General features: G+C 36.6%; 1 protein-coding gene across 1 annotated transcript; it reads right to left on the bottom strand.

Annotated features, from left to right (window-relative positions):
* Positions 1-1,840: 1,840 nt before the first annotated feature.
* Positions 1,841-13,960, bottom strand: LOC123317137 (pickpocket protein 28-like). The gene is made up of 9 exons (XM_044903525.1): positions 13,749-13,960; positions 11,345-11,593; positions 9,629-9,788; positions 7,790-7,938; positions 5,428-5,632; positions 3,940-4,210; positions 3,061-3,120; positions 2,233-2,425; positions 1,841-2,145 (listed from the first exon to the last, which is right to left on the bottom strand). Exons 1-9 carry the CDS (start codon positions 13,913-13,915, stop codon positions 1,905-1,907), a joined length of 1,695 nt encoding a protein of 564 aa, XP_044759460.1. The 5' UTR covers positions 13,916-13,960; the 3' UTR covers positions 1,841-1,904.

The raw sequence follows: 13,960 nt of genomic DNA, 5'->3' as shown, positions 1-13,960 counted from the left end.
GTATAACACGTAAAATTGGTATTGAAGGGCAAGGGAGTGTTTTCTATAGTTGTAATTAATTCCAGGATTTTCTTCGTCTTGTAGAGTGCCACCGCATTTCTCTCCCTTTCTTCGTTCTTCAGCTTTTAATAGTGCTTTCAATTTTTTATACGAAAAGAATGTAAAATATATTCGGTTGAGAACTAGGATGATGAAGTGTAAAGTCTGTTTATTTTTAATCTGAATATTGTCGTTTATGTGTTCTTTCTTTGTTAGAAAATTATTGAATTATTCGAAGAAATGTTCGAATTAATATTTCTTTAATTTATTTTTATTGTTTCCAATCAGATTGTGAAGACTTATATCCCAGTAGGGTCTGATTGAAAAGACTGGCATTGCAGGGATAGTCTCAGAAGACTAGGTAATGAATTTACTTTCTTTCAGACGGAAGATTGGTCTTCTTGCTTGGATAATACAGGGTTGGCCATAAGACTGGATTAAAAGTAATATTTCTTCAACCAATGACTCAAAATTGAAGTGCTGAATTCCATCAATTGATTTTTAATTACCTTCATTTGTGGCAATACAAATGAGTGTTTTTCATCAACTCCTTAAACGCAACCCCATCCAATTTCCATTTTTTTCAAACGCAAACATACCATATGAGGACTAGTTGGAAAACTCACGGAAAATGGAATCTCATTATAATCATAATTTCATTTCCAGAAACCGGGGGTAATTCAAAACAAAATCATTTGCCAGGTTTCAGCGTTTTTATTTTGAGTCAGTCATTGGTTGAAGAGATTTTAATTTTATTCCAGACTATTGCCCAACGGTTCATTCTGATATAACGGAATGTATTTTTCACCGAAATTTTGTTTACATTTCCGGTTCTAGAAAACTGAAACAGGCTTCTTTTTTGTGTACCAACTTACTCATACAGGACATGACATCCAATGGACATCCATTTCAGGTCTAAATAGAGTTCAAACATCCACAAATCTTGCATGGAAGTCACATGGATGTACCTTTCTAAACATTTCCTGTACGTTCATAATGGGACGTTTTATGGATATCCATTGTACTTAAAATAAGGGACGTTCGACAAACATCCGTATACGTATCTCATTGGATGTTTTTTGAATGTACAGAACTGGATTCAAATGTATTATTCAAGAAATTTGTACAATAAGAAATTGCAAGTTAGTGTACGTCCAGTGGATGTACATTATCAGATCAACGTAGGTTATCCATAGTTGTACATTGCTGCTCTGTCATGATTGATCATTTGAGCAGTTTATATCTGCACACAATAATGTACGTCTCATAATTATCTAGTATAGTAGAAGCCCCATTATCCGAACTAATTGTTGTCGTAAGGCATTCGGGTAATCGAAGAGGAGGGATTATCATACATAGTATTACAAACATCATGATGTATATATTCCCCCTCCCCAAGCGTCAAAAAGCTAACTGATTTTTCATGGTGAAAAAGTACTTTCATCAAGCATGATAATATCATTCTGGGTGGGTGCGCCACTGACGTACATACATACATACATGTACCATGGACGTATATACGGGAAATTAAATGGATTACATGTGCTGTATGGGATAACTACTAGTCAGAATCAGACTTATCTAGGTTATCTAAGAACTGAGCAGATTCACTCAGATATTCGGTTGCTTCCACAATTCCATTGGTTGAGAAGCCACAAAAGAAAAGAAGTAGTCGGGAATATCGGTATTATTGCTAAATTCTATTTAAAAAAGATTTATTGATTCGTATTGGCTACAATATCAAACAAATTCCCACTATAAATCATTACACAACCTGATACGATGTGAATTCGACCTCAGTCCTGACTGATTGATCATGAGCAGAATATCCTGATGATGACCAAGAGAAGAAACACCATTCAGTTTCATTCTTGGACTAATATCACTTTAGGACCAGCCCAGTGATGGTATCTTCTGTAGTTATCAATTAACTTTATGGATAAAAAGTAAATTATTTCAGCTAGGGAAACTAGAGCGAAGCCTGTGAAGAGACTTAAGGCTCCACCTATATTAGAAACCATGTCCGAAGTTCCATAAAGTTCATCCCTTTGATTTGGCAAAAAGTATCTATTTTTGAAGAAAACTTTGATTGCTGAAGCTCTGTACCTGTAAATGGAAGAAATGTGGATTTTTATTCAAACCAAGAGAACATGAATTGTTGTAAACTTTGCATGCCAAGAAAAGATTGTTAACCTAGACATTTCTTCTCTTGTATCATCGAATTCCACTTCATCATCATCATTGAAATTCCATTCGCTAGCGGCTATTTCAGCATTGTAGGTGACATCCGAACATAATGGTAAGCAATTGCAAACTGTTGTTGCATTTCCTTCAACTTTAGTTCCGGTATTCAATCGTTGTCTCAGGATATCCTCATTGTAACTAACTTAAACAGTGAAAAACGAAGAATGACAAAAAGAAAAACGGGTAATATATATATTTATATGAAATATGTTTTCAATGAAATATGCTGAAACCTGGGAAGAAGTACATGAAAAATTAAATGAAAGAATTGATTGAGGTTAGATCTCAATCGAACCAGACACACAACATAATTTAGGACGGCTCCACGAAGTGGGGCCGGTGCTGATCATCGTTTCTGCTTAATTTGACCTCATCAGAGCAACACAACTCTCACCACGATCGAAAACGGCGCTGGATTAAAAACAATACTTCCTAACACCTATTAGCATTCAATTAGGTTCAGTCAGTTCCTTTCCGTTTTTCTGTCGAGTTTTGAGATCAAATAAGATCGAAACCATGGTCAGCATCTACTCTTTTTCGATGGAATAATGTTCGAAAGACTAATCTTTCGGCAGCTAGCTTGAATGTTGGTCATGTTCGATTCAGATCGTGACATTTGTTGTATATTTAATCGACGTCTAGTATATGTCTGAATTAATTCGTATTATTGCATTTAATTATTTCATTTCTTTTTGTGTTATAGTGTGTTATCCCGAATGATCAGGTGAATTTTTTTTGAGTCATGCGAAACAATAAAATAAAATGAAATTGACATACCCCTTGCATTTTCAAGACAAAAGCGTTTCCTAACATTACAAACTTTCGTCATATTATCTCCTGAAATTGAAAAATTTCATTAAAAACAAGGAAATAATTATATTTCAGGAATATTTTTTTTGCAATCTTGTTAACCTCCAAGCAGTGTAGTGACATGCAGATAAGTCCACTCAGTTTTTTTTTTAATTTCACATAGTACCATTCCACTAGGTCCAACTCTTTTCTAAATTCGAATGTAAGGGACAGGGTCATTTGATTTGGAAGTCTGACTGGAATGCATGCACTATTTTCAACAAAGAATAAACTATATAGTGATCACTCGAAATTATGGTGTTCTGAATAGTATAAAAACAGTTCACGGACGTTGCAATAGTTGCAATAGTATGATTTTCTGATGGAATTCAGTTGAAAGCCCTAGTTGTGAAGGTGGGGAACCAGATGAAACCGAAATTTATCTGGTTAATTATCGCCTTATTTATGAATTTAACATTTTTCTGTTTTGTTGTTGTTTCTATTTCAAATAAAATTTTTTGGTAACTTGAAGGAGACTCCCTTGATTCTCCCTTCTTAATTTTCATTTTTTACAATCCACCATACTGACAGGGAGAAAGAATTCTTTTCTTTCTCTACACAACCTTAATATTATATTATATATATTGGCTCTTATATCATACGACAATATATATTGCCATGATGTCTTCACAATTTCACCAGCAGTTTATGTTGTTTCAATATGAAGAACTTCTCGAAATTACATATTCCATAATGAAAGGAAATTGACTTTATAAGTACTACAGAAAATAGTTCCAAACAAAAACTTTCAAAAAACGTTTTCAGATCTCGAGAGCAAAATTCATTGCTTGTAACTGCAATACTCACGTGGCATATAGAAAGCAACACATCCACATTTACTTATGGTGTAGTTCGTCCAGCACTCAAAATTGCAACTCGACTGAGAGTAATATTTGAAATACTTCAATTTTTTTTCGTATCCGAAAAAACAGGCACGCTTCTCAGGACTATACTGCTTGATTCGGTTAGAAGTTTCTGTCACTGATGGTGTGACGGACACTGTTGTCAGACGATCCAGTCCCACTGAGAAGAATATTTGTCCAAGTCGTGGAATTCTTGAGGCAGTATGCAGAGTGACCTAGGGAAAAACAAATATTTTGGTTTTGAGTTTGTTCACGACATGACTTAAGGTGCCTACAGATTACTCTGACGTGACGTGGTACCACGTCATAATGCGCATGATTCAAAAATCTAACATACGATTTTGCGCAGAAGCTTTCAAATTGCTTTGACGTGACGTGGGAATGCACTATAGTTATTTTCCTATCAAGTGCGGAAAGTGATACTTGCCCGCACGAAACTGCCGTTGCGAAGCAGAGTTCGGGTAAGCAGTTGAGTGCGGGCAAGACACTTTCCGCAAGAGTTAGGAACAATATTTTTTCTACAAGCGCTTAAAATATATAAATATATCAATTGCACGATACAGATCATATCTCATTTGATTAATTCATATAAAATGACAGACGTAATTCTGCATGTCGTAACCATGGGTTACTCATCGTTGACGTTCGGTGCATAGAGACATGATAGAATTTAATTTATTCTATAAGATTTGCCTGCGGGAAAAACCCCTGCTAATCCATTCCCGCACGCAAATGCGTGCGGGAAAGAAATAACAGGCGTTTTTCCCGCACGTTTTGGAAAAGTGACTCTTTGCAACTTGAAATGCGTGCGGGAAAAAGGTTGAACGCGCACGCTTGTAGAAAAAGATGTTTTTAGACATCTTAGAATGCACGTCCAACGTAACGTCAAAACAATTTGAACGCTTCCGCACGAAATTGTATGTTACATTTTTAAATCATGCGCATTAGGACGTAGTACCACGTCACGTCAGAGTATTCTGTAGGCACCTTTACAATTATATCTAAAATGAACAAGGAAAACGTGGTAGTAAAAAAGAAAACTCATTTCCCTCATCCTAGATGAATCACCTAAAATGTTAGAGGTTGCTGAGCACATGGTTCTGAAGTCTGATCGGCCTTGACCTCAAGTGGAAAGGAAACATTCTTCTTCGATCAGAAGGGGCAAACTCGATTGAATATGATAAAATCAAAAATATTGCTCGAGGATCAACATGGAATGAACTTTATTCTTGATAAAGAAACGCACCGAACTGATTTGTTTGTGGATTCATTTTAGGCATCCTCAGAAATTAGATTCTGAGCTACAGTGGGTGAAACTTATCTTAATGGCACTGAGTCTCTTGAAAATATGAACTAAACCAAATACTTAGCACATGCGCCATTCAATTTACCTATACGTAATAATATACGTTCAATCAGCTTAAACACTTACCCTCATGCCTTGAAGGGCGAAGTCTTGGCAAGCATAATTTAGGTCGTCCTTATCGGTCAAAATAACCACCACAAGAGCATTATTAGCACCACTCAGAAACGATCTTCTAGGATACATATTTTCTAGGTCCAAACCATCCGAGAATCCTTTATCAGGATTCCAGTCTTGACGTCTGTTACTTGTTTCCGGGTAATACTCCATATCACTGAAAAGAAAAATCTAATACTAATGATAGATATACGAACAAATATTGAAAAATTCTTAGCCAAACAACCAAACAAAATTTCAATGTCAAAATATTTTATTACTCAACATATTCTCCTCTTAATTGGATACATTCATTACAGCGAACCTGCAACGTCTCCAGGCCTTTCAACAAAAATATTTCTTCTTGCTCTGCAAACCAGACCTCCACAGCTTTTATTACCTCCTCGTTGGAAACTTTACGACCATTTAAATTTTTTTTTCAGTTGAGGAGAGAGATGATAGTCGGATGGAGCCAAATCTGGTGAATAAGGAGGGTGTTCTAGTATTTCAAACCCTAAATCACGAATTTTTCGCATGGCAACCTGAGATTTGGCGTTGTCCTGCCAGAACACCTTTGAATAGCTTTCTGCATCTTGTCCCTTCAATTTTTTCCCGTGGAGTGGTCAGTAATGTCGAATAGTAATCTCCGGTTATTGTTCTACTTTATGTCTTTCAGCTTCCACTGTCTTCTGGTTTGTTCCTCGAGATCTCTGTATTTTGAAATTTTTTCAGTGTGTCTATCTAGAAGATTGTTATTATTTGGAATTGCCACGTCGATGAATAGTGCTGTGTCCTCATCCTTATTGAGCAATATGAAGTCTGGTCTATTGTGGGTTATTTTCCGGTCTGTGAGAACCGTGCGATCCCAGTAGAGCTTGTGATGTTCATTTTCCAGCAAAGCATCCGGATGGTAATTGTAATAAGGAACCTTTTTCGAAGTTAGAAGTTGGTGTTTTAGTGCCAATTCTTGGTGAAGAATCTTGGCAACAGCATCATGTCTATTTTTGTACTCCGTGCCCGCGAACTTCTGACATCCCCCGGTGATGTGCTGGATAGTTTCATGAGTCGCACAGCCATAACGACAGCTATCGTCCGCCACTGAGGCATCCTTGGCGATGTATTTCATGTAATTTCTTGTTGGAATCACTTGATCCTGGATGGCGAGCATGAAGCCCTCTGTCTCAGGAAACAACCTTCCGGAAGTCAACCAGTAGTTCGACGCAGATATGTCGACGTAATCATGGTTAACCTCGTTCTGGTGCCTCCCATGCAAAGGTTTGCCAATCAGTTTCTGCATTTTACCTTCTGCAGAGTGTTCGACGGTTTCCAAGTGATCCTGCTGTAGCTTTAATGGTGTAGAACTATCAGCAACACAAACTACTCGATGGAGTTCTGACGAAGCTGCCTTGCTCAAGAAATATTTTCGAAGTCCTTCAATTTCCTGGGACATACGGTGGGACAAATCAACAATTCCTCTACCCCCAAGATGTCGTGGCAGCTCTGTCCGTTCTATTGAGCTTTTGGGGTGATGTTTATTGTGTTTAGTCAGCATCGTCCTTATTTTTCTCTGTAAAGCTGCTAAATCGGTGGTCGTCCAAGAGATAATACCAAATGAATAGCTCAGCGCCGAGCAAGCGTAGGTGTTAATCGCTTTTATCAGATTCTTGCTGTTGAGACCAGTTCTCATTATCCTTCTCAATCTTCGGGTGAACTCCTCCGGTAATTCTTTCTTCATCTGGGTCTGATTGATTTTTCTTGCCTGTTTTATGCCTAGATACTTGTATGTGTCTCCTTCCTTTAATGCTTCAATTTCTGCACCTTCCTTGAGTTTGAACGTACCATCTTCTATTTTCCCTCTCGTTATGTTTAGCAGTCGACATTTTTCTAGTCCAAACTTCATTTTGATGTCTTCCGAGAATCCTTCCACCATTTTCAGCATCAGTTGCATTTGTTTTTGGTAGATGCGAAGAGTTTCAAATCGTCCATGTAAAGGAGATGATTCAGTTTCATCATAGTTCTACTGCCGCTCTTGATGGAAAATCCGTAGTCCGTAGAATTCAATCTATGAGACGAGGGATTCAGGGCCATGCAGAACCACAGAGGGCTCAGCGAGTCTCCTTGGATAATTCCGCGTCTTATTGGAATAGGTCCTGTTGTATTAATTAATATTATTATTAATAGGCAAATTTGACAGAGTTTCCTCAACGAGTTCGTAAATTGACATCGACTTACTTCTAGTGGTTCCTTAGAACTGAAAGGCATTAATTTAAACACAATGTGAAATGAAGCTATATGGAATCCAAATGTAAAGGAGTGGAGTGTCGTTATTACTCACTTGATCTCGCTGAAAATGTCTCTCACGTCGTACATGTTGAAAGAATAACATAAACCTTGATCTGTCAATATAGGTGTCAAAATATCTTTGCAATTCTTAGACTGTCCCATCCATGAGCAGTAGGCATTCTTTAGTTCAACAGATTTGCACTATCAAAAAAATTGAAAATTTTCAGGTTATGTGGTTTTCACATGATGACAATCTATGATTAAACCAAGAAACTGTATTACTTAATTTTCACTAACAAAAGTTACTTAAATATTATACGTCTTTCTCTATCACAGTAGCATCTGCTGAGTGAAAGTAAACACATACATACATGCTAATGTATTATATACCGATATGATCACATACAATTTTTATACAATTCCTATTGCTTATAGCAATACATATCAAAGACCAACCGCATTTTGTTTTCTCATTGCAGTTCCCGATCAGTCGATATCACGGGCGTAGCCAGGGGGGGGGTTTTGGGGGTTCAAACCCCCCCCGAAATAATATAGTTACATAATATTAGTTTCGAAAAGTTTCAATTTATATGTCAAAATCTGAAAAATTTCATTTCAAAACCCCCCCCGAAACACAACCCTGGCTACGCCTATGGTCGATATGTCTGCTTTCCCCCCTGAGGAACTCACTAGACAGACCAAGTTTTTGGGTCTTACTCTCGACTCACAGCTCAGTTGGCACATCATACAGAAGCTTTGTTTTGGTTCGCACTTGAGGCGGTTCTGAATCGGTTCAAAGTAGTGGAGCAGCAAAGGTGTGGGAAGCTACACGCATGCTACGCGCGAGCTTACGCTGAATAAATAAATATGCGACTGTTTTGAACCGTTCTGGAACCATCCTAAAAGCGAACCAAAACAGGCCTAGAGAATGTAATTGCCAGACTAAGATCAGTGATCTATGCTCTGAGGGTATTGAGAGAGTTATTGAGTTTATTATGCGAATTTTCAGTCCATCCTGTCATACGGATTGATTTTCTGGTGTGGCAGTGTGCAAGCGGAATCAGTTTTCAAATTTCAGAAAATGGCGGCTCGGACAATATTCGGATCAGCTTAGAGACAATCCTGTAGAGGCATCTTCAAAAAGAATGGACTACTTGCACTGTCTGGTCTGTACATTTACAAGTTGATGCAATTTTTCTACAAAAATCCCCAATATTTTCGGAGGTTCATACGCCCTAATCTTTATCCTACCCGTCACAATAAGTTGGTGTATCCAGTACATAGACTATCTCATACCGAAAGGGGATGCTCATACATGGCAGTGAAACTATACAACAGCCTTCCTAATAATATTCGCGAAATAAAAGATTTCAAAACCTTCAAAAGGAAAATATTCAATTTTAATGGATTCGGAACCATATTCTGTGACCGAATTTTTGTTGATTGGGAGCAGTTTGTAGGGTTTACATTCTGTTTTCATTGTCATTTATGTATATTTTTTGACTTGTTTGTGTTTCATTCTTGTAATGATTTAACAAAATGAATAAATTATTGTTAGTTTTATAGCTCCTAAAACGCCTATAATTCTACCAGAAAAAGAAATATTAAAAATAAATTCAATAATTAAGGACAACCTGATCGTTAGATGAATCTGGTGGTTACTTACATTAAGTAATTCTCTAACATTCAGAAACATTCAGTTTTTGACTTTCAGATAATATAGTGAAATCTGTATATTCCGTTTTTGTGCTGAACCTTTGCTTTTACTGTGATAGCAAAATACGTGTAGTGCTCAAAAACTTGTTGTTAGTGAAAATCGGATAATTAAGATTTTCAGGTCGAATTTAATATTCAAATAGCAAATTCTTATCAAATGAGGGGAAAAACTCACGGCTCTAAAGAATTCTCCATAGTCGCTCAAATCAGGTCCATTATCATCTTCTTCTTCTTCAGACTGTGTTCCATTAGTCCTGTGGGAAGTCAGTATGGAAATGGTGCTTTGATGATTCTCCGGACGGCAAATGGACGCCATATAATCGTAGAACATGTGCCTGAAATCGTAATAGAAGTATTAATGAAAACTAGCTCAAACCCACGACTTCGCTCGCGTAATGTTATTTTAAAGCTGTATTCTAATCTATAAATGAGGCGCCACGCATTTGTAGTATACTTAGTAGATTATAGAAGTCAAAATAAAGAATTTTTTTTTCTTTCGCCATTTTCTTCGATTCGGCCTACATGAAAAGATATAGTAATTTTGAATTTTCATATTGAGCTATGTCACCTCTGCAAAAACAAAATGGCCTTCAAAAAAACAATCCGAATCTATGTCACATACGTGGATCCTCTAAACGGATTTGCATTCCAAAAAATTCGATTTTATGAAGTTCACAGATATTTTTATTTTTTAATATCAAATAGGTAAAATCAAAATGGCGCGTTTTACTACGAGAAAATATATAAATATTTTACTTCTGTTTTCCAAAATGATCAAATCTTCATTATTGGAGTTCATCTAAATTTGAAGTGTTTGGTTCTTCGAATTTCTTGAATCTTCAGGGTATTCAATGGTCATACACTAGAAACTGGAAGATATGTTTGGAATTTTGTGTTCGGAGAAAATCCGCTACATCAAAGAAAAACTATATTCCGGTAATCATTCCCTTCGATAAAATCGTTGGTTAGATATATCTCAAAATTAATTTGGTATGGATTTTCAACAGCTTGTATCTTTTCAGGAAAAACGAATTGAAAAAAAAATGGTAAAGCAAAAAGTGTATCCTTTGATCCCTTTCTTGAGGTAAGTAGAAACACTCTTATCGTATACCATTTTTTCCGATTCGGCCCTGATAAAAATATATAGCCATTTCAAGTTTTCATAATGAGCTATGCACCCCTGTGCCCACCTTCAGAAAAACTAGCGAAATCTGTGACACTACCTATCTTTGGATCTTTTGAACAGAGTTGTATTCATCCAAAGTACCCAATTTTTAAAATCTCACAGGTACTTTTCGATTTTTGAACATCAAATTAATCGAAAACGGCGCATTATCATGCATACATTGAGTCAATACTCAATGGCATTATAGAGAAAATGTGAAGAATACTTTTATTTTACAAAACGTCCAAATATTCATTAGATATCGTCCAACTTAGTTTCAAGAGTCGGGTTCTTTGAATTTTTGGTATTTTTATGGGATATAATGGTCATAATGAGAAAACTGGAAGACATAGGTGATATCTTGTGTTCCAAAAAGATTCATCAAATAATTGAAAAACCATATTCCGAAATTCATTTCATTTGATGAAACCGTTTATAAGTTTTTTATGGTTTTTCTACACCCTCTATCTTTTAACCGAGCCGATTCGAAAAAATGGTATAGGAAAATAGTTTTTTTGATTTCTTTTGACAATATATTTTTTTCGTCCCTCTATATATAAAAAAAGAGTTCTCGAGAATGAATTATGACATTTTTCACGAAAAATCCATGCAGTGATGCAAAAAAGTAAGAAAGGGGTTAATTTAATACCCTATCAGTCTGTACATAGGTACAATCAGTTAAACATAACAACCATTCATATAATTCGTATCGTACTAGGTACTCACTCTGAAAATTCAAAACCTCTCATTTTTCCATTTCTTCTCGCTATTAGTAAATCTGTATAATTCAGGCAAGTCCTCGATATCTTGGCTTCTGGGCATAGGGTCACAGCAGGAAAGGGTATTCCATTTATCGTGTCCTCTTTTGTAGCTAATGAGACCAGCACAGGCGTTGTTGTCCATTTATCCAGAATTTCATAAACCATCCAGCAAGATCCAGCTATTCCAAGTGCAAAGATGATGATCCACCAGATTCTGAAAATCTTTCCATTCTTGAATCTTCATCCATTTCACCACAGAAAAGAATTCGCAAAATGAAATGCGGTCAAATCAGACAAGTACCTGGTAGTTTATTCTGTCTGTATTTTCTGGGGGAATCCTGAAGATACTACACAAGAACATACCTTCGTCGTATAAAATTCCCTTTTCTTTCTTTTGATAAAAATCTTCTTACTTACTCCCTGAATTCAGTTGCGCAACAAAAACTTAGCATTACGAGCAGGCCTTTATAGTTCAATACCTACTATCCGCTTAATTAATAAAGGAGTGGTGGTAAAAAACGTGGTGTTTTAGGGTGCACATTGGAAATGTGGCGAGCAACGTAGTTTAATGAAATTAAAATGGATGGCTGGGAATTTTAACCAATCAGACACAGGAGTTTGAATCATTGAAGGCTTTCAGAAAACGATATTTCCGTACAAAAACACAAACATTGTGGCCATTTTAGAGGCCAAATGTCATTTCCAGCTTATGAACTCAAGTCCATAATTTCATAATTTACTACTACTGTAACGAAGAAGCGTAATGTGTGCAGGCTGTGCAAAATATGGATTTGAATGGCTTGTTAACCGTAAGAGATAGGGAAATTTTCTACTTCGATTTTCGAAAGATATTTAGTGGCTAATACCAAGCGATATGCTGACTAGTTTCTCTCAATTTTTGTAACTACATGTACATACACTCTGACAAAAAAATATCCGGAAATTCTCATTCAAATTGCCCGCGTCCGGATTTGTGGCAAAACAATTCGTGGATTTTGCATGATGATAACGCACAAACTCATCGAGCCACGATTAGTAGCGATTTTAAGACCAAACACTCAATAAATACTCAATAAATGGACCAAGCGGCATTACACTAGCAGGGCACCTCAAAGAGTTTTTACGATTTTTATGCACCCGTTTTGCTCTCATTTTGCTCCGTTTTGCTCACCACTCAGTTTATTTTGCTCACCTATATACAATGAGCTAAATCAAAGTGCCCTGCTGGTGTAATTTCACACCAGCAGGACACCTCAACGGATCTTTCCAATATTGGTATCATTCGAAAGCTTTCGTTTTGCTCCGTTTTGCTCACCAGTCCGTTCGTTTTGTTCATTCATACTTTACGATTTTTCAGAGAATAAAAAAAAATTTTTCTATTCCAAAAACTCGTTAAGTATAAATGAGCAAAACGAACGGACTGATGAGCAAAACGGAGCAAAACGAGGGCTTTCGATCGAAACCAATATCGGAAAGATCCGTTTAGGAACCCTGCTAGTGTAATATTACACAAGCAGGGCACTTTCGATCATCTATATTATCTCGATAACGATAAGTTGTAGAGAAAAACTAATTGCAGAATTGAAAAGAGCAGAACGAGATATCCCACAAGCTAGGTTAAGAAAAAAACTCGTGAAGTATAAATGAACAAAACGAACGGACTGGTGAGCAAAACGGAGCAAAACGAGAGCTTTCGAATTATACCAATATTGGAAATATCCGTTGAGGTGCCCTGCTGGTGTAATATTATACCAGCAGGGCACTTTGAATCGTCTCTATAGCTCATTGTATATAGGTGAGCAAAATAAACTGAGTGGTGAGCAAAATGAGAGCAAAACGAGGGCATAAAAATCGTAAAAATTCTTTGAGGTGCCCTGCTAGTGTAATGCTGCTCATCGACCAGCCACCTTATTCGCTTGATCTAGCTCCGTGTGACTTTTTTCTTTACTTCAGACTGAAATTACCGCTCCGGGAAACCAGATTTGACTCAATAGACGCCATAAAAGAAAATTCGCAGAAGCAGCTGAAGGCCAGCCCTGAAAGCGCCTATAAAAAATGTTTCTATGATTGGAAAAAACGTTGGCACATGTGTATCGCTTCAAATGGAGCATATTTTGAAGGAGATTCAATAAATATTGAAGAAGTTTAATATTTGTGCGTTTTATTTCAAATTTCCGGATACTTTTTTGTCAGAGTAGTATAATGCATAGTTAGTAGTGAGTAGTTTGTTCACTTCGAGAATCGGAGAATATTTTATTGTTTTGGGCGATTTTTTTTTGTAATTTAGAGCGAAGACTTTGCCTGCAGATGCACAGAATATGAAATATCACAATAGAGTAGTATCAAAGAAATTCAATATTGTTTCCTACCTTCCAACCAGAGTATTTGTATTAATCATATAAGATAGTCCTTGTATACTGGATACCTCGCAATATTGTCGAACATATCCTTTCAAATCTCTACCAATTTCCTTCACCTCAATCTTTCTCTGATCTCCCATGTGTCGTTCCTTTACTTCCCTCATTCTATTAATCATTTTATTTTTCTTGTAAAATCTACTAGCCGGCTACACAACGTTACT

The sequence above is a fragment of the Coccinella septempunctata genome, chromosome 7 (genome assembly GCF_907165205.1).
Source record: "Coccinella septempunctata chromosome 7, icCocSept1.1, whole genome shotgun sequence".
NCBI lineage: Eukaryota > Metazoa > Arthropoda > Insecta > Coleoptera > Coccinellidae > Coccinella > Coccinella septempunctata.
The sequence above is the reverse complement of the archived record's forward strand: the minus strand, read 5'-3'. Positions and strand labels throughout refer to the sequence as shown.